The sequence below is a fragment of the Erythrolamprus reginae genome, chromosome 2 (genome assembly GCF_031021105.1).
Source record: "Erythrolamprus reginae isolate rEryReg1 chromosome 2, rEryReg1.hap1, whole genome shotgun sequence".
Taxonomy (NCBI): domain Eukaryota; kingdom Metazoa; phylum Chordata; class Lepidosauria; order Squamata; family Dipsadidae; genus Erythrolamprus; species Erythrolamprus reginae.
The window spans coordinates 92,238,986-92,257,851 of NC_091951.1; the positions used below are offsets into that span (position 1 = coordinate 92,238,986).

General features: G+C 38.8%; 1 protein-coding gene across 6 annotated transcripts in view; it reads right to left on the reverse strand.

Moving 5' to 3' along the window:
• Nucleotides 1-1,530: 1,530 nt before the first annotated feature.
• Nucleotides 1,531-18,866, reverse strand: part of ACY1 (aminoacylase 1) — a 62,929-nt gene continuing 45,593 nt past the window's right edge. For 5 of the 6 annotated variants that reach the window (XM_070738706.1, XM_070738707.1, XM_070738709.1 and 2 more), the window contains exons 13-15: nt 18,702-18,781; nt 17,903-17,963; nt 14,328-17,790 (exon numbers count right to left, since the gene is read on the reverse strand). In XM_070738706.1, the coding sequence (XP_070594807.1) occupies nt 17,626-17,790; nt 17,903-17,963; nt 18,702-18,781 (306 nt within the window). In that variant the 3' untranslated portion in view covers nt 14,328-17,625. Of the gene's footprint in view, nt 1,602-14,327; nt 17,791-17,902; nt 17,964-18,701; nt 18,782-18,866 lie in introns of those variants that run through there. The other variant, XM_070738704.1, reaches the window with a different exon arrangement.

Consider the following 18,866-nt stretch of genomic DNA (forward strand, 5'->3'; position numbering starts at 1 on the left):
AAACAGAAATGGTTGCAGATTAATGCAATATGTACATACTTAAACAAAAGTGAGAATAAAGAAGCCTTCTTATGGGAAGAAAATAGTGTAGAAAAAATAATAAGTGAAAAGATAAATGAAAGTAAAGCACAAGCCGGTAGTATATATAGAACGCTATTGCAAATGGAAGAAGAAGTAACAAAAAGTTTAACAAGATGTTGGCAGGATGATTTACAAATAGATGAAAGAGAAATGAAAGAAATAATAGAAAATATATACAAGATTAAAAATACGAGAGTTAGAGAGATGAGAAGAAAAATCTTACATAAATGGTACTATACACCTGTACAAATTGCACACTTCCAGGGGAAAGAGAAGGGCATATGTTGGCACGGATGCCAGAAAAAAGGAATTTTTATGCATATGATCTGGGAGTGTGCAGAAATTCAGAAATTCTGGAATGTAGTCCAGAATGAAATTAATAAAATGTTAAACATTAACTGGATTATTACAAAAGAAATAGCAATTTTAATCAAATATAGAGAACTAGGAGAATTTAAGGAAATTAAAACCGCAGCATTGGAAAGTGCTCAAGCGGTGATGGTATTAGGATGGAAAGATTCTACAAAATGGACACTACAAAATTGGTACTGGTATATGGTGGATCACATACATTTTGAAATTATGGAAATAAGATTAAATAATTTTGATAAGAATAAATTGGAGAAGCTGATGGTGCGATGGAACAAGGTAAAAGACTATATGTTAATTAGAATCTGTGATGTAAATATGAAAAATAAATTACAATCACTCTTTCAGTAATATTTGTTCAAGATAGAGCCAAGGATCAATAGATAGATAAATAAGTAAAAAAAAAATTGAATCCTCTTATAGGGGTGGTGGGGGTGATAGGGGGTGAGTCTTGTTAGGTGATGGGCACATGCACAGTGCACTGTTATATGTTTGTTTTATGTAAACCTATAAAAACCAATAACAAAATATTTTTTTTAAAAAGGACTCTTTTTTAGTTGATTAAGTCACATTATTTGAATAGCCACAAAAAGGACAAATGGTAGGCAGCATTACTTGTTGAGGAGCACAGTAACATTTTAAGATTTTATACTGAACCCAAAGGTTCAGTATGATAACAGATTAGGCAAGTAGCTCAATTTTCTTTTATTTGCTATAAAAGTTCAGTTCTAGATAATGATTAAAGCGTTTATGGGTAAAAGCATACTATTTAATTATTTCCTATTTTAAAAGTTATTAAGTTTGATACTAAGATATTAGAGAAGGAAGGACAGTAAAAAAACTATTAAGTATTCAATAAATAGTGCATAAACATGCTACTCCCACTGCTTCCCATGGGGGAAGCAGCCCATTATTGTACATACATACATACATACATACATACATACATACATACATACAGGGTGCATTCCAAAAGTAATGCAATTATTTTTTTTAAAGTAATTTATTGAACAGATTTGCAGAAACACTTATAATACTTCAAAGTACTGTCCTTGAGCCTCTACACATTTTTTCCAGTGACTCTGTCATGCCCTGGAAGGCGTCTTCAGGGACCTCTCGCAAGATCTTCGTCATGGCTGATTGGATCTCTTCTATGGAAGAAAAAAGTGCCTTGCCACAATGCGCTATGAGTCTGCGAGTTCCTGGCCAAACACCAGGTGCCAACGCTGCCCCACCCACCCACCCCCATTATAGTCCTGACATCGCCCCAGCAGACCTCTTTTTGTTCCCAGCCCTGAAAGGAACAACATATGACAAATCTAATATTTAAAATAATTTAAAAACCCTTATTAAAAAACTGAACATACACACAAACATACCATGCATAAATTGTATAGGCCTGGGGGGAAGGAATATCTCAATTCCCCCAAGCCTGACGACAGAGGTGGGTTTTAAGGAGCTTACAAAAGGCGAAGAGGGTGGGGGCAATTCTGATCTCTGGGGGGAGCTGGTTCCAGAGGGTCGGGGCTGCCACAGAGAAGGCTTTTCCCCTGGGTCCCACCAAATGACATTGTTTAGTCGACGGGACCCAGAGAAGGCCAACTCTGTGGGACCTAACTGGTCGCTGGGATTCGTGCAGCAGAAGGCGGTCCCGGAGATATTCTGGTCCGATGCCATGAAGGACTTTATTGGTCATAACCAACACTTTGAATTGTGACTGGAAACAGATCGGCAACCAATGCAGATTATAATTTAGGTTCCCCGCCCTTTTTTCTATTTTTCTACTTTTGTTAGTTTTTTCCCCTATTTTTGTTTTGGTTTGTTTTGGTTTCCTTTTTAAAGATTTAAAATAGAAAAGATTGTTTAAAGATTGTTTTGTTTAAAGGTTGTTCTGTTAATTATATATTTTAAAGATATATTTTAAAGGAAGGAAAAATGCATCTTTAAGGGGAGGCAATGTCTTTTGTTAAGACACTGTATTACTTTCACCTCTGTGAAAAAGATTACATTGTTTCTGATGTGTAAAGTTTGTGAAGGCACACTTAAATTTCCCTCATGGCTGCAGAAAAATATGCTGACATAATTTATGGTGTCTGAAGGATTACACTTTGAGCTACCTCAATAGCAATTCTGGCACCTTGTCTTTGGGACTTTACTGCAGGATTAAGATTGGTTGATTCCTTGGTTTTGTCTCCTTTCTGAGTTATCTGAGTTATTTACAAACAGTTGTGAATCCAAGAGGGTCTCAAGCAGTGATGAGGTGCTCCCGGTTCGGCCTGGTTCGGCGAACTGTTAGCATCAGTGGAGGGAGGCTCTGCCCACCTGCACCCATCTACCCAGGATGCTTCTGAGCATGCATGAGCAAACTGGTAGTGATGGGATTTGGAACCCACTACCTTTTTCAACATTATAGACCTGCTTGTTTGGGGAAAAGCAACTTCATCCAAAATTATCACGGGAAAAAGTCCAATGAGTTTAGGTAAACAGTTAGTCCACCTTCTTATTCAGATTCAGTCTGAGCTTTTTTTATTCCACTAAAATCCTCACAACCATCAGATCTAATCAGACCTACAACCTAGGCTAGAAATATGTAACGGTACAGCATCAGCAGATTGGGGACACCTCATTCTAAATTGACATATGACTTGTTCTAGGCAGACATTAAACAGCAAGGAAAAAGAGTCAGATCTGTGGCCAAAAACTCAACGGTTCATCTTCCACCAAGACCAGGGGTGGGTTCCTACTTACCTCACTTCTGGTTCGCTTCCTCCCAGGCCATGTGGGTGCACACGCACTTCACATGTGCACACATGCCCGGTGCCAAAAAAAATCCAGCTTTTTAAAAAAAAGCTGAAAGCAAGATGGTCAACTTGGCTTCTACGCATGCTCAGAAGAAGAAAAAATTCAAAAATTGCAAAAACATTTTTTTAAAAGATGGCGGCACCCAGGGAGCAGCACTGCCCGAACCAGGTTGGAGACATCATCATGACATCACCAGCTACCAGTTCAGCTGAACCAGTCTGAACCGAGAGGAACCATCCTGACCAAGACTCATTAGGACCAAGCAAAACTACTGGAAAATAACACTATTTACTCCCAACTCTCAAAGTTTGTCCATACTGAATAACATTATTTTTAAAATCAAGGGACCATACTCCTTACCTTCAGGCACCAAACCGTAGTTTTGCAAGATGTTTATGATCTAAGGCACAGTCAGTATCAGATTTCACGAAGACTATCTTTCCTATTAGCAGTCTGTTTTCCATAAACTCAGGCCAAGTTTTCCCATTAATTCAGATGCCAGATTACTTCCAACTTTCCTTTCTCCTATAATTAGTATATGTTTTGTGTGTTTTGTATGTTGTTTTAATCAGCTGTTACATGTTACTGTTGCATTTGGCATTAACTTGCTCTGCGCTATCAGTTAGTGAGCCATACACTTAAAACCCAGCAAACTGATTGCCTTGCCTTGAATTTGCATTAAGGTTCTTTTATCTTTGAGTGGAGGTACCTGAGTACTGACTTTGATGCTTTTTTGTTAAAAAATAATGACTGCTCTAATTTTTTTTATGATTTTTGTGCTCATTAAAAGATCTGAACTCTTCAGATGTGAAGTCACCCATTTCAATCCATTTCAGTTCATTGATTCCCAGAATATCAGTGTTTAATCTTGACATTTCTGTTTTGACAACCAGTTTACTTTGGTTCATAGGTCTCACATTCCACGTAGCAATGATAGCCACATCTTTGTAGCACTGATTTTTTCCTTTGCCTCACCTCCCTTGTAAAGGCTTTGGTGTGTTCATGAATGGAATATCCCTGTAATATTTTGCTTCAAATCTCCAGAAAGTAACATTAAATCTCTCCCAGTTCTTGCCAACTCTTTATTTTAAGGCCAGTAAATATAAAACACAACTTCAACCCAGCTTCAATCATAAATTTAAATTCAATTAAAACTAATACAAGCGTTGCTTTGCCAAAAGAAAAGAAAATTTTCTTTTGCACTAGATTTGCACTGGATTAGTGCAATGTAATGAAGGGGTTATCTCTCTTTGTCACAAGAAAATAAATTTTCTCTTTATCCTGAAGTGTTAAAACACCACAAAGTGTTTGTTACTCAAAAGAAAATTATATTTCTTCCTACAGAAGAAGAATCTAACACAATGAAGATACTGTTCATCTCAGTCCAAAGAAAATGTTACCTCAGCTCAGCAACCTAACCTGGCAACCATCCAAAGTCTGGACACATCAAGGGGCCCTTCGTGGGTGGGTCAAAATGGCATGCACAAACAAGTGATCAAGATCCTACTTCTTTTGAACATGCATTGCATGTTCAAAAGAGAGGCATAGAGGTACAGAGAGGCAGGGATGGGATCGTCCAGTCATGCCCACAGTTTTGACATTGTTGATCTCCCTTGAAAATGGCAGTGACCTCATCTCCCTCTAGTTGCTCCCACATCTTGTCTTCTCTTCAGTATTCACCTCTTCCTAATTCTTGCCAAAGGAGCTCCAATAACTGCAACAGAGGAACCTTGAGTCTATGCCTCCTGCCCACTGGAATGTCTCCATTATGATCAAGAGTTAACCTAACCTAACCGACATTTTTAAGAGAAGATTGAACTGCCACTTGACTGGTGTACTATAGGGTTCCTGCTTGGGCAGGGGGTTGAATTCGATGGACTTCATGGTCCCTTTCAACTCTAACAATCAATAAAATAATAAAATAAAATAAAATAAAATAAAATAAAATAAAATAAAATAAAATAAATAAAATAAAATAAAATAAAATATAAAATAAAATAAAATAAAATAAAATAAAATAAAATAAAATAAAATAAAATAAAATAAAATAAAATAAATAAAATAAAATAAAATAAAATAAAATAAAATAAAATAAAATAAAATAAATAAAATAAAATAAAATAAAATAAAATAAAATAAAATATAAAATAACTGACTGGGTGGGTGGGGGCTGGAATTCAAATCCCAAGAGTCAGAAGAGGCCTTGAAAGTTATCAAATCTCACCAGGTAATAGTGAAGGATCCACTGAATTACCTCTGATATATAACCACCCAGTCTGTTGGAAGACCTCATTGAAGAATTCAATTTATTTAGTTTGTCGAACATAAGATATCATGTATAAGTATAAACATAAATATGAATACGGTAAATACGGGGTACGAATAAATGGCGAGAGTAGGACAGGGACAGTAAGACTGTTTCTAGTAATAACCTCAAGCCACCATTTGCCTTTTCACCAACTGCATAACACATCTGATTGTATTTAACTTAGGGTCAAACAAGGATAACTTTTCCTTTTTATGTCAATTACCAAACAATGCAAACCATGTTTTCTCACCCTATTCTGTATTGCATTGTGTCAATCTTAGTCATGGTGACCGTATTTGGGAACTAATGTCCACTAATTGGATCCTTGTGGTTCTATTGTAATTAATAGAAGATAGATCAAAACAGAAATAAAAAAGAGCAGAAAATAGAGAGGATTTCCCAAAGACCAAAAGCACTCCACAACAGCAACAACTAAATCTTGATTATATTTCATCTCATGTAGTTTTGTTTTCTGTGCATCTTTCTTATTCTGGCTAATAGGAACCTCATTGTGTAAAAATCACATGGCATTTTATCTTTTCTGCAGAGGCAGTTATTGATGTCACAATCCACAGCTGGAATCTCTCGTTAATTTTAAAAAGAGACTGGACAACCATCTGTTCAGAGTGGTATAGACTAGTCTTCCGCTTGAGCAGGGCATTGGACTAGAAGTCCTCCAAGATCCCTTTCCAACTCTATGTTCTACTGATGCATAACTGCAACCTATCAGTTGCGGTTATGCATTGACAAAACAGTAACTTTACATCCAATCGTAACATTTATGACTTTTGCAGGTCTGTAGAGCAAAGGGAAACTGAAGTAAGATTGTAAGCAGAGTTGTGGCTTCCCTTTGCAACTGCTTCATTTAAGGACCAAGTTGCCAGTCCTAATTAGGGTTGTTAAACAAGGACTACCTATAGAGCTTTTTGAGACAGCCCTTTCAGCCCTGCCAGTTGTCAAGACAGAAAAGGTACACAGTTTTCAGAGGGCTGGGCAGAAGCCCAGAAGGGCGGAGTGTTTTCCAGTGTCAATTCTGTTGAAAACATCTTGTTGCTTTTGAGAATGTGGCAGCCAGCCAGAAATGGAAACCACTGTATTGCTGTCTTGTGGAACAAGGGCTTCCCTCATTGTTGCAGGGATGTTATTTGAAATGCCATGTAATGGTTTTTTTTCTTATTGGTTTCCATTCCCTAGCATAATAAATGGAAGCTTGCAATTTTTAATTAGGAGTTTGGATTTCCCAACGAGCTATGATGAATTCAGCTTCAGTGGAAATTTTTGTAGGATAAATTTCTCTAGAGGGAACTCAACAATTTACGAGGCAGTTTGTAAAGGTGTTAAAATGTGGAAAGTTGCTTGAATCCTATAAAAAGCTGTTCATAATACTTTTGGATAATTTCACTAGGGGTCTTGTTTTTAGGTGCAAAGTTTAACATAATCAGAGCACAAAGAAACCTCTCGACATTGATACTAAACAAGCCACTGCAAAGTTCTGCAAGATCTCCAGGTTCTATTTAGGCAAGTCTGATCTACAATTAAACTGCAAAAAGAAAGAAGTTAACTCATAATTTTGAGTTACCAAATTCAATTCAATTCAATTCAATTTATTAGATTTGTATGCCGCCCCTCTCCGAGAGAGATTACTGGGGGATAACACTGAACACTGATTCTGGGAATCATGCAGAAACAAAAACAAAATGTATGAAGAATCTATTATTTATTTATTTATTCAATTTTTATGCCGCCCTTCTCCTTAGACTCAGGGCGGCTCACAACATGTTAGCAATAGCACTGTTTAACAGAGCCAGCCTATTGCCCCCACAATCCGGGTCCTCATTTTATCCACCTCGCAAGGATGGAAGACTGAGTCAACCTGGAGCTGGTGATGAGATTTGAACTGCTGACCTACAGTCAGCTTCAGTGGCCTGCAGTACAGCACTCTACCTGCTGCGCCACCCCGGGTCACACAGACACCATTGAGGTATATGCATTTCCAGGAGAAACAGTTCCAAAGTGCAGATGCTGCAATAGAGGAGGCTCACTTCTTGACTCATACTATATGGTACTATTTTTTTTTTAAAGGAGTCTCAAAGTAAACACACTCTGTCAGAATAGGAAGGGCAGACCCTCTGGAAGGCAGGCACACTCTCAAAGAGGCAATTTGTTAGGATGAATGATATGTCAGAACCCTTTCCCCCCTCTTTATCATGCCCTGTTCCCAATTTTCGATTTAGAGATTAATTCAGTTAGTTTTAAATCAAGATTCTTGGTTTACCTCTTCAAATTGTTAATGTTGTGTTCTAATAATTTACTATTTATGTCACTATGTATGTGTAGCTCTCCTGCTTATTATTTTGTATGCACTGGGGAGTATTTGTGATTTAAGTGTGTGTGTGTGTGTGTGTATGTGTGTGTGTGTATGTCACATGTTTTTTTTGCTGAATTTGAAAATTAAGGGAGACTAGGATAGATATATATATGTAGATTGTTCTGAGTTCGGGTTTTGCCCCGTGTAATATTTTGAATGTCTATGCGACGTTTCGGTGAAATCACATTCACCATCATCAGGCTGAAGTTGTAATCTTTGTGCTACTGTAAATATAAACTTAGTGCTGCTGTAAACTATATTTACAGCAGCACGAACCTTACAACTTCAGTCTGATGATGGTGAATGTGACTTCACCGAAACATCGCATAGACATTCAAAATATTACACGGGGCAAAACCCTAACTCAGAACAATCTACATGTATATATATATGTATATTTGTTTTCGTAGATTGTTCACCCTAGCACAGGGCCATGACGAGGGGCGGCATAGAAATCCAATTAATAAATTATTTATATTTATATATATATTTCTAAACACACGCAGCGATGGGCTGCTGCTCAGACAGTGTGGAACGCAATGGGGTAGCAAAAATGGAGCTCCACCCCAGAGCACCCAATTTGCACTGAAAGATGTTGAAAGAAAATGCAGGGCGTCCTGCATAAGCCACGCCCACAGTGTGATGGTAAAAATTTTGGTAGCCCTTCACTGTACATATATACATAAATACATACAGATACATAGACACAAATACACACACACACACACACACACTCATAATGCTGTATCAGGTATCAAGAAATCTTAGGGTTCCAAAAGTAGATTCTAATAGTACCATCAAGCTTTCCTAATATATAAAAATCAATTTTATCACATAAACAGTAATTAATTTTTGTAAGTTCCATACTGACTTGTAAACGCTATTAACCTTATATCAAAGTTGTTCTTATTCCATATCGTTTTTACTTGTCATGATCTATAGGTTAATGTATTAACTTTGGCATTTGTATGCTCTGGACAATCTGGAGCTTCCAACATTGAATCTAATTACTCATTGCTTCTTTGCTGATTCCAGCTTTCTAAGGGATGAATATCCTCCTTACTAAGACCATCAAGAGTCCACTAATTGCAAATTAATTTTTTAAAAAGAAAACTTTACTCCCTAAAATACAATCCATTTATAAAATTGGTAGTACTGTGCTCCCACACAGCCTATACATTTTCTACAATTCGTGAATTTAAAAAATGACTTTCAAGCAGCATGTAAGAGGGGGACTGCAGGGGGAAAAACCCCTGTAAAATAAATATCCTGAAAAAGTTAATAAGCCTTCATTAATTATTGGGCTCTGCATTCCAAGCCACCAAGTCAAGAAGCATCTCTTTAATGGGGAAGTGGGACTTTCTGGCATTTCTGGCATTCAGATTAGCATTAACGTTAGCATTTAGACTTATATTCCACTTCATAGTGCTTTTACTGTCTAAGCACTTTACAGAATTAGCATATTGCCTCCAACAATCTGGATCCTCATTTTACCCACCTCGGAAGGATGGAAGTCTGAGTCAACCTTGAGCCAGTGGTGAGATTTGAACTGCTGAACTACAGCTAGCAGTTAGCTGAAGTGCTGCACTCTAACCACTGTGGCACCCCAGCTCTTTTGATGCCTTTCCCAGGAATATTTTACTATGCAGAGTAACGTAGTAGTAATAGCAGTGCTGAGAAATGAAGACAGACCATATTTAAGCCGAAAGCTTCATTGCAGTTATTATAATGGGTGGACAAGCTTGGAGAGAAAAGATAAAAATCCCTTCCAATATAAAAGCAGATTGCCAGATGAACCTCTTCTTTTCCATCACTTGCACATTTGCAAATGTAGAGAGGGGCCTTTTCATCTTTGCAACTGATCCTCTTTAGAGCAAGTGCCTATGGCTCACTTCATCAACAATGGATTAAATGGGATAAATATGGTGCATTAGGCTACAGTGAGTCAACTGCTTTTATGCTTTCTCCACTCTCTGCTCTGCTTTCTCTCAGAAACCCAGAAAGTAATTATGGCTGTCAGAGGAACGATGCAACAGAGTTAACAGGTTTGTAAGAGGAAGGTAATGAAGTTGAATGATAGTGTTGTAATGGAAAGTAAATTAACGTTGTCAATTTCTGCATTGGTCATGGAGACAAATACTTTTCGGAAACCCATTCTCAATATACAACTCAAAATAGATTTTTTTTAAAAAAGATTTTATTGACACCATTTTTCAAGGAACATTTAGTTACTATAATTGGAGGGAGAGACAGGATAAAAATGTCAAGGTGATGAGTGAAACCCTGCCCCTTTTTATATGCAGACACCCCCAACCATAAAAATATGGGCTCACACTTTTTAAATCTGTCATGACATACCGTGTGAAGCTATTCATCACATTGCTTTTTTCAGTATTAGGAATCAAACCACTGACTCAGCTTCCCGTTAGAATATTATTTATTCTAAGGAAATTAATGTTCAAACTGAATTTGTCAGTCTGAAACCAGTAACCTGAAACAGCCCAAGTTGTTTTTACAGTACTGAGATGAAACCCTAATCTAAAAATTCCATCTCCACTTTTTTTCCCACAGAAAAGCCATCAGTCCTAGAACAAGTAATTGAACTGTGGGGACCTGCACTGGCCCACCTTATCCTCTTTGGGTTCCCATCACAGCTACTTACTGGTGATCCCCCATCAAGGCAGCATCAAGGCACCAGGGGTGGGAGCCTAGAGAGAGAGAGAGAGAGCCCTTACCCTGGAAGAGATGGATCTCATTTATGAAGGGAAGAAAGTTCAGACCCGAAGCATAATATTTTTGCATCTCATCTGATTTCAATTTCAACAGCTGCTTTAAGCCAGCTTGCTGCTTGCTGTTGTGTTTTGAGTAGTATGGAGACAGCAGGGCGGCAGAATAAGAGGCCTCGGCAAATGCTGGCGTGCAACTTCAACAGACTATGGTGGAAACTGATCAGCTCCCCTCCCGCTCCCCAAGGAGAAACCATGCTGTTTTGCATGATGCCCTCTCTTGACTTCACATTGCACCGTGCAGGTATTTGTACTGGGATGTATTGTGTACAAAGATGCTAAACAGCAGACTTGACTCTCCACACCTGGCTTGATTTATCAAATGGGAGAAAATAGCCTGTTCTGATACTCACAATTTGGAGGCCAAGTCATAGCCAGGTCAAATCCCAGATGCATCTAGGCTGTGTCTAACTCAAGAGGTTTTGATCAGATCTCTGTCAAATATCCAAATACCAAAATAGTATCCTAGTTTACCTCTTTCCCCCACCCCACACTTCCGTTCAATCATGTCCAATTCTCAGGGATTATTTGGACAAATCCCTGTGGTTTTCTTGGCAAAGATTTTCAGAAACAGTTTGCCACTGCCTCCTTCCTGCAGCTGAGAGAATGATTAGCCCAGTCACTCAGCTAACTTTGTGCCCAAGGTGGGACTAGAATTCATGGTCTCCAGAGTTCCAGCCTGATACCTTAACCATTACATGAATGTGGCTCTCAAACAAGCAGATTCAAATGCAAGCAGCTTTACTGCAGGGCTGTGAAACTCACGCCCCACAGGTCAGATGTGTCATGTGCTGGCCCTGCCTGATTTAGCAAAAGGGGAAAAGTCCCAAAATGTCATGTGATGATGCCATGGCTATGTGAATTGGACACCACCGCTTTACTCGTTCAAAACAGCAGTCACCTTTCTCCTCTGGAGAAATATTTTTTTCTTTTTTTCCTTTCTTTTTCTATTTCTTTCTCTTTTTTGTCTCCTCCTCTTTCTCCTTCCTCCTTCTTCCTAGCATTATTCTTGTGCCATGGGAGGGTCCATTTGTCAGCAAAACTGTCTCTATTTGGGTTGATCAAAACCAAACAATATAGCCATTTTTTCTAAAGCAACTATTGCTAGAGTTCTTGTTGCCACTGTTACATTTTGATCAATGTGTATCAGAGGTGGGTTCCTCTTGATGCACTGGTAGGAATTGACTTGAGTCTTTGTCGTAGCACAGCTCTCCCATTGTTCCCATTCCGTGCCTCAGACAGTTCAAGTCCACCAATTCCCTCCCTTCCCTGCTGAGAGGCAAAGATGGAGAACATCTCTCTCTCTCTCTCTCTCTCTCACACACACACACACACATACTCTTTTCTCTGTCTCTCTCTCTCCATGTGCCTCTCACCACAGAGTGTCCCATTAAAGTGGGGAAGAGGTAGGAGGAGCCAGAGCAGCATGACAACTCCGCAAGGCCAGGCCAGCCCTGGAGCCCACCACAAGCGAGCCCAGGATCTTCTCCCACTCCAGGCTCATTAGACAGGGAAGAGGTGGGTGGAGCCAGATGGCGGTGGCTGAGGCTGGTGGCAAAGAGCGGAGCTCAGGAGCGGCCAGAGAAGTGAGGGGACATTGCCTACTTGCCAATGCAGCCCCCCACAGGAGAGAAGACCGCAGTGGCGGTTCTTCTAGGACGCTCTGGCTATTTCTGTTTCCCCACCACCTCAGCAGCCCAAGAAGCTCCGAACACACGGGAATGATCCCAGGTATTGTTGCACATTCGGAGCTTCTTGAGCTCCTAAGGTAGGGCAGAACAGGCAACAGGAATGAATAGAGATAGCCACGCCCACAAAAGAAGCCATGCCCAAAGAGTGGTAGTAAAAAAATTTAGGAACCCTGATGTGTATGACATTTCCTGTCATTTTGATTTTCATTTTTTCAATATGTGATTGCCACTGATCACTGAAGCTCTTTCTACTTTGCTTTGAAAAGAGCTATGCTGTCTTTTGTGGGTGCATTTTCTCCCTAACATGGTTTTCATATCCTTTTTCATGTTCTTAATAAACTTTCTGCGTTGCAAGAACTGGTCCAATGAATTCTCCTCCTTAAGTGATTCTTTGCTTCAGAGTTGTGTAATATCTAGGACTGATGATGGTATTTGAACCTGAGACTGAACATTCACATAACTTCCTACCAGTGGTGGGTCCTAAATTAGTTTGCCACTGATTTGCAAGCAAGATGGGGCAAGAGGGGGGAGAGAGAGAGAGAGAGAGAGAGAAAGCAAGAGAGAGAAGAGAGGAAGGAAGAGAGGGAGAGAGAAATGAGATCAAAAAGGGAAGAAAAAAGAGAAATGATAAAATGATAGAGGCAGAGAATGAGAGGAAACAGTGACTCTTGATTTAAGCATCCAAATAATAACAAATTTAAAAAAACCCAGCCCTCACCTGTTTTTGGAAATGGTTCAAGAGTTCACACAGAGAGCGACAGGGAGACAGAGAGAAAGGGGGAAGAGACAGGGATGGAAAAAGAGAGAAGTGGGAGAGGGAAGGAATGAGAGAAAAAGGAACAGGGAGAAATGGGAAACAAATAAGAGAGAAAAGGGGGAGAGATACCCAGATTTTTTTCTATATCTAATCTAATCTAATCTAATCTATGCCGCCCAGTCCTGAAGGGACTGCCGCTCAGACACTATACTTTTCTGTCCACACCGAAAAAAAATTAGAGGGAACACTGGTGGGGGAAGCTGTTTTCGCCCTCCCCAGGCATTGAATTATGGGTGTGGGCATTCACACATGTGTGATAACGCGCACCCACAATTTTTCGGCACCTGAGGAAAAAAAGATTTGCCATCACTGCTTTAGACTATTGTTTAATCAGGTTATTCTGTTTCAAAAATATCTTTTAATATTTGTGCATCTTTTCCTTTTATCAAGCAATTATTTTAATTATTTCCCTGTGTTATATCCATACTGGTATATACACTGTTGCATCCCATTCCCAACAAATATGAGCAATATCAACAGTATTACCAATATTTGATAGTTGTTCCATGGGTTGGATTATTCCATACTGGACGATTTTTAGATGCAGTTCGCCATCTAGTGGAAAATAGTTCCAAGCAATTATTGTTCAGCTGGATTACTGGTGTATAAAGTAGCTACACTTCAATTTATGACCATTCGTTTAACACCATTTTAAATAAAAATGGTGATGAAAAAATGTTTTCAACCAGTCCTCACGCTTACGACCATTGCAGCACCCCAGGATTATGTGACTGCCACTTGTGACCTTCCCAGGGGGATTCAGTGGAGGATTATTTAACAACCTCGTGATTCACTTGATCACAGCAAAAATATCATAAAATTGGGTCCAGTTCACTTAATGAGTGCACTACTTAGCAACAGATGTTCCAGTCCCAATTGTGGTCATAAGTTGAGGACCACTTGTAGACACATTATTTTGTAAATGGTCTGCCACTATTTTTTGGAGGGAAGGGTTTGAGTTCCCAGACAAGCCTATGGGCCTAGAATTCCTCATTAGTCTCTTATCAAAATAGCACTCAGGTCCCGGCCCTGCTTGGCTTCAGAATTCCAATAAAATCAGTCCAGTTCACATCGCCCAAATCAGCACACAAATCTAACTTTGAAATTTGAGTAAGTTTTGATTTATTAAATATATTTTTCCTGGGAAAAAATGAATTGAATAATCAAGATTGATTAAACCAAACCAAGATTGAATAAATTTGTATCTATGTTTAGATAGAAAGGAAGAACACATGGTTTTAAAGAGAAAACATGATTTTTAAAAGATTAGGAGTTCCTTTTAGACAGAGGGAAATGATAATGCTAGCTGCTCCCATATATCTGACATACAGGTTTTTTATAGCTGGATTCCTCAACATTTATAAAAACTAGGAATACTTATATCATGTGCTGAAAGCCATATATGGTATGTTGTAGGTTTCTATCTGTGGAAAAACAATCGTTCTGTACTGTTGAGGAGACGTATGATAGTTTGTTATAGTGGTTAAGGCACCAGATTAGGACCAGGAGACAGTTGGAAGTCCTAGTTACGCCTTAGGCACAAAGCCAGTTGGATGTCCTTGGACAGAGCATTCTCTTTCAGCCCTTAAAAGAAGGCAATGGGCAACCCAATTTTGAAATCTTGCCAAGAAAATTTTAACATGGGGAATTCTGGGAGTTCCACACAACTTAAAGTTGCCAACTTTGAAAAGCGTTGCTATAATCCATGGCATGAACTGTACCGTTTTGTTCATGTGGGCACAGGCAACTTAAATTTATGTGAGACAAGATGCTGCCCCACCCTGCAGGAGTTGTATTGGATCAAAGAGCACTGAAAGCCTCTTGGAAGCCCATAAGCAGCTTTCTGTTCACGTTCCTAATATGCAGTCTATCTATGTATCTATGTATCTATGTATCTATCTATGTATCTATCTATCTATCTATCTATCTATCTATCTATCTATCTATCTATCTATCTATCTATCTATCTATCTATCTAATTTGATTTCTAGGCCAAATCAAACTAATAACTGTACTGTATATAGTTCTGTTCTTTCTCTTTTCAGCCAAACTTAACTAAGAGAAGCAATTCATCCTGGATTATGGCAAACAGAACAAACAAAAAGCAACTCTGAACAAAAGTTTGAAACTATAGACTTCGGTGGAAGCATCATTTCTCCAAAGGAGGTATGTTCCTCTAAAAACAATCTCCATGTCTACATATATGCAACAATTCAGTGCATGTTTACCAAAATACAACACAGCACAATGGTACTTTCTACCAAGTAACATTGTACAAAACTATACAGAACTGTAAAAATGCATGAGTTAGTCTTTTTCCATAGGCGTTTAAAAGAATCCTAATTTAGCCCTATTTTGACACCTGAACATTTTGAGACACAAGACTTTACAAAGCATTTATATTTTCATAGTAATATTTGCAGATTATTGTTGTATACATAATAAGACAAATCACAATGTTGTTATCTGGGCTTCAGTTTCAGATTAAAAATCACCTGTAGTAAACAGACTACTAATAAAGGGGGGGAAATTTCTAAGTATGTGTTGCGCTATGACACTAGAAAGTTTGAGTGAAATTTCTAACAGATGTTATCCAATATTAAAGAGAGAAAATGTACCTGACAGTGTATGTACAGTGGGATGATCTTGCATTACAGTAGTGTGTGAAAAATAATCGTTCTGGAAGAAAGTCAGGTTTTTGTTACAAATAACAAGTTTGATGAGGATAACCTGAGATAAAACATGTCAATATGTTATCTGGAGAACTTCTCTCACTTTCCAGTCTGAATCAATTATCTTGTATAAAACTGGGGAAAATACCCCTTTCGTGGGATGGTTTGCCAATGATGTGAGTGGGGGGAAAACATAGCTAACATTCATGAGGCAGGTGTATGTTAACAAATTCTTTAGAGAATGGCATCTGATTCAAGTAAACGTAGCTGAAAGTTTCTCCTTTCTTAAACCATATATCTTTCCTGGTTGTTCTTAATATTTCAGCATAATTCCAGTTAAAATTTGTAAAATAATGCCTCAAAGGTAGGGACACGCCATTCTGATATAGTGTCAGTTCCCAAGATAGTCTTGGAAGAAAAGTCATCCATGCTATTGGTGGGATCATTGCCATTTCACCCTTAGAAGTTTGGCATTCAAAGAGTCCATGATTTATAATTAGCTGAAATAAAGGTTCAGTAGATAATTAAGGTAAGTCAGTTATACTGCTAGTGAATCCTCAAGGAGTAAAAATTCAGGGACTTCCCAGGTAGTAGAGTAGGGAAGAAAGTTCCTAAACAGGTCATATTAATTCTTAATTCCTCTTTCAAGATCTTGGTGTCTTACTGTAATTAAACTTTAATGTAATTACTGTAATTAAAACTCTTTAATAGAAAGAGTTGTGTGGCCTAGTGGTTAGAATGTAGCATTGAAGACTAATTCTGCTGACTGCAGTTCAATCCTGACTGGCTCAAGCTTGGCTCAGCCTTCCATCCTTCGAAGCTCAGTAAAATGATGACCCAGGCCGTTGGGGGCAATACGCTGACTCTGTAAGCTGCTTAGAGATGGCTATAAAGTGCTGTGAAGCTGTATATAAGTCTAAGTGCTGTTGCTATGCTAAATTCCCTTTCATGTACTTTCATGTACTTTCAAAAAAACCTTTTCCTCTGAAAGAAATCATGGAGCAAAGAGCAAGTGCTCTTTTACAAATTAAGAAAAAATGCTCAGCATTATAGCAGGGTTAGAAAACTTTTCTCCTTGGTAGAATTCTACGTAAGTGTTGAGATGGTCTTCTGTATTAGGCAAGCCAGAGAAAGTAAAACAACAAAGAATAACTCCACGGCAACCCCATCAGCCTAAATAGCACTCTCACCTGACCCCCAACCTCTCAAGATTTCAGCGACTTCATCTCTATTTTGCCTTAGGTACTTAGGTTTATCAATGTAAATGATGGGTTTTTAAAAAAAAAAAAACCACACAGCAAAATGATATGCTATTAATATGGCAGTAAAATTTCCCTGGTCAGTTGCATTTCAGTAGTGAGTAGTTAGAATTTGCTGACTTAGAAGCCATAAAGACTAACCTTTTATCTCCAAATGGAGAAATTGTTACTGGGTGTGTGTGTTTCCATCGGGACTTGTGAGAAGAACAACCCATTAGTATGCAGCAGAGAAAAAGTCATTGACCTCAATAAGACCCTAATTTACATGTGGTTGCATTAACTGGCGCTGCCAGTTTGCTTTGTCCCTTGTGTAACATCCAGGGATGCTGCAGTTCCATTTCCTCTTGGCAAAATACAGATTATCAGGCACAAAAATCATAATATCATAGTGGCCTTTCTCAATTTCCTTGGTCCCCCCCCCCACAACCCCCCTACCACCACACACCCCAAATCACTGCCATCTTCTAGGATCTCAGGCTTCTGCTTGCAGAGGAGGGACACTGGCCAGTGCTGGGATGATGCGAGCATAGATGTCGATCCCGTGAAGGAAGACCTGCTCATTCAGGAATTCGTTGTGGTCATGCAGCAGCACAGGCGTGCAGTTCATGGGGGAAAAGCCAATTGCTGGGCGACCTGCCTGAAATATATTGGAAGGAGAAGCAACTGTGAGAAAGTGAGGCCATAGCAAGTGAGTAGAAGATAATTACTTCCCCTGGTCTGGTGCCTGTAGGAAAGACATTGATACTCACTGCTCTAATGTAGCGGCTGTCAGTGGCAGCAGGAAAGATCTCACACTTCAGCTTCATATTCCTGAAAAGACAGAGAAACAATGGCAGAGAAGCTCTCCGTGAGATGGTTGCTATTTAACCTGATAATTCCGTAGCTTCAGAAGTTTCAAACTATTCCAAAAATATAATTTACCAACTCCAAATATATATATATATATATGGAACTTTAGGCTTCTGGGATGATCCAGAATTGTAGTAGTTGAGCAGAGGGAGTTATTAGATGGAGTTTCCATATTTTTCCCAACTTGAAGCATTCCAGATATCTTACAAACACTCTGTTTTGTTTAGCCCATGCAATCTCTGAATATAGACAGGGGGCAGTCTGGGAATAACTGTTCTATACTAGGGGGTATTCTGGTACATATCAATATTTTTCTGAATGCAGTCAATAGCAACTTTTCCATCAAATATAATTATACACTGCTTAAAAATAAATGGAACACTCAAAGAACACATCCTAGATTTGAATGAATAAAATATTCTCATTGGATACTTTGTTCTGTACAAAGTTGAATGTGCTGGCAACAAAATGAAATTGATTGTCAATCAGCGTTGCTTCCTAAGTGGACAGTTTGATTTCACAGAAGTTTGATTTACTTGGAGTTATACACTATTCTTGTATTCTGTTGTTTAAGTGTTCCCTTTATTTTTTTGAGCAGTATAGTTTGCTCCTATCTAGTAGGTGAAATTACTTCTCTCCCAAAATGACTAAGGAAAAAGGGGGGAAAATGAGGAAAAGTAAATGTAGCAATATACTCACATGTCTTTGCAGGTGTCACTGAATGCCTTCCACCAGGGATCAGATTCCTCTGTGGAGGTAACTGTCTGATCCATGTATTTCTAGCCCAAGGGAAAAGGTAGAAGGTGAAACTTGTAGGAGGCAACAGATTCTCAAAATCCAGGAATGTCTGGCAAAAGCCTGGCA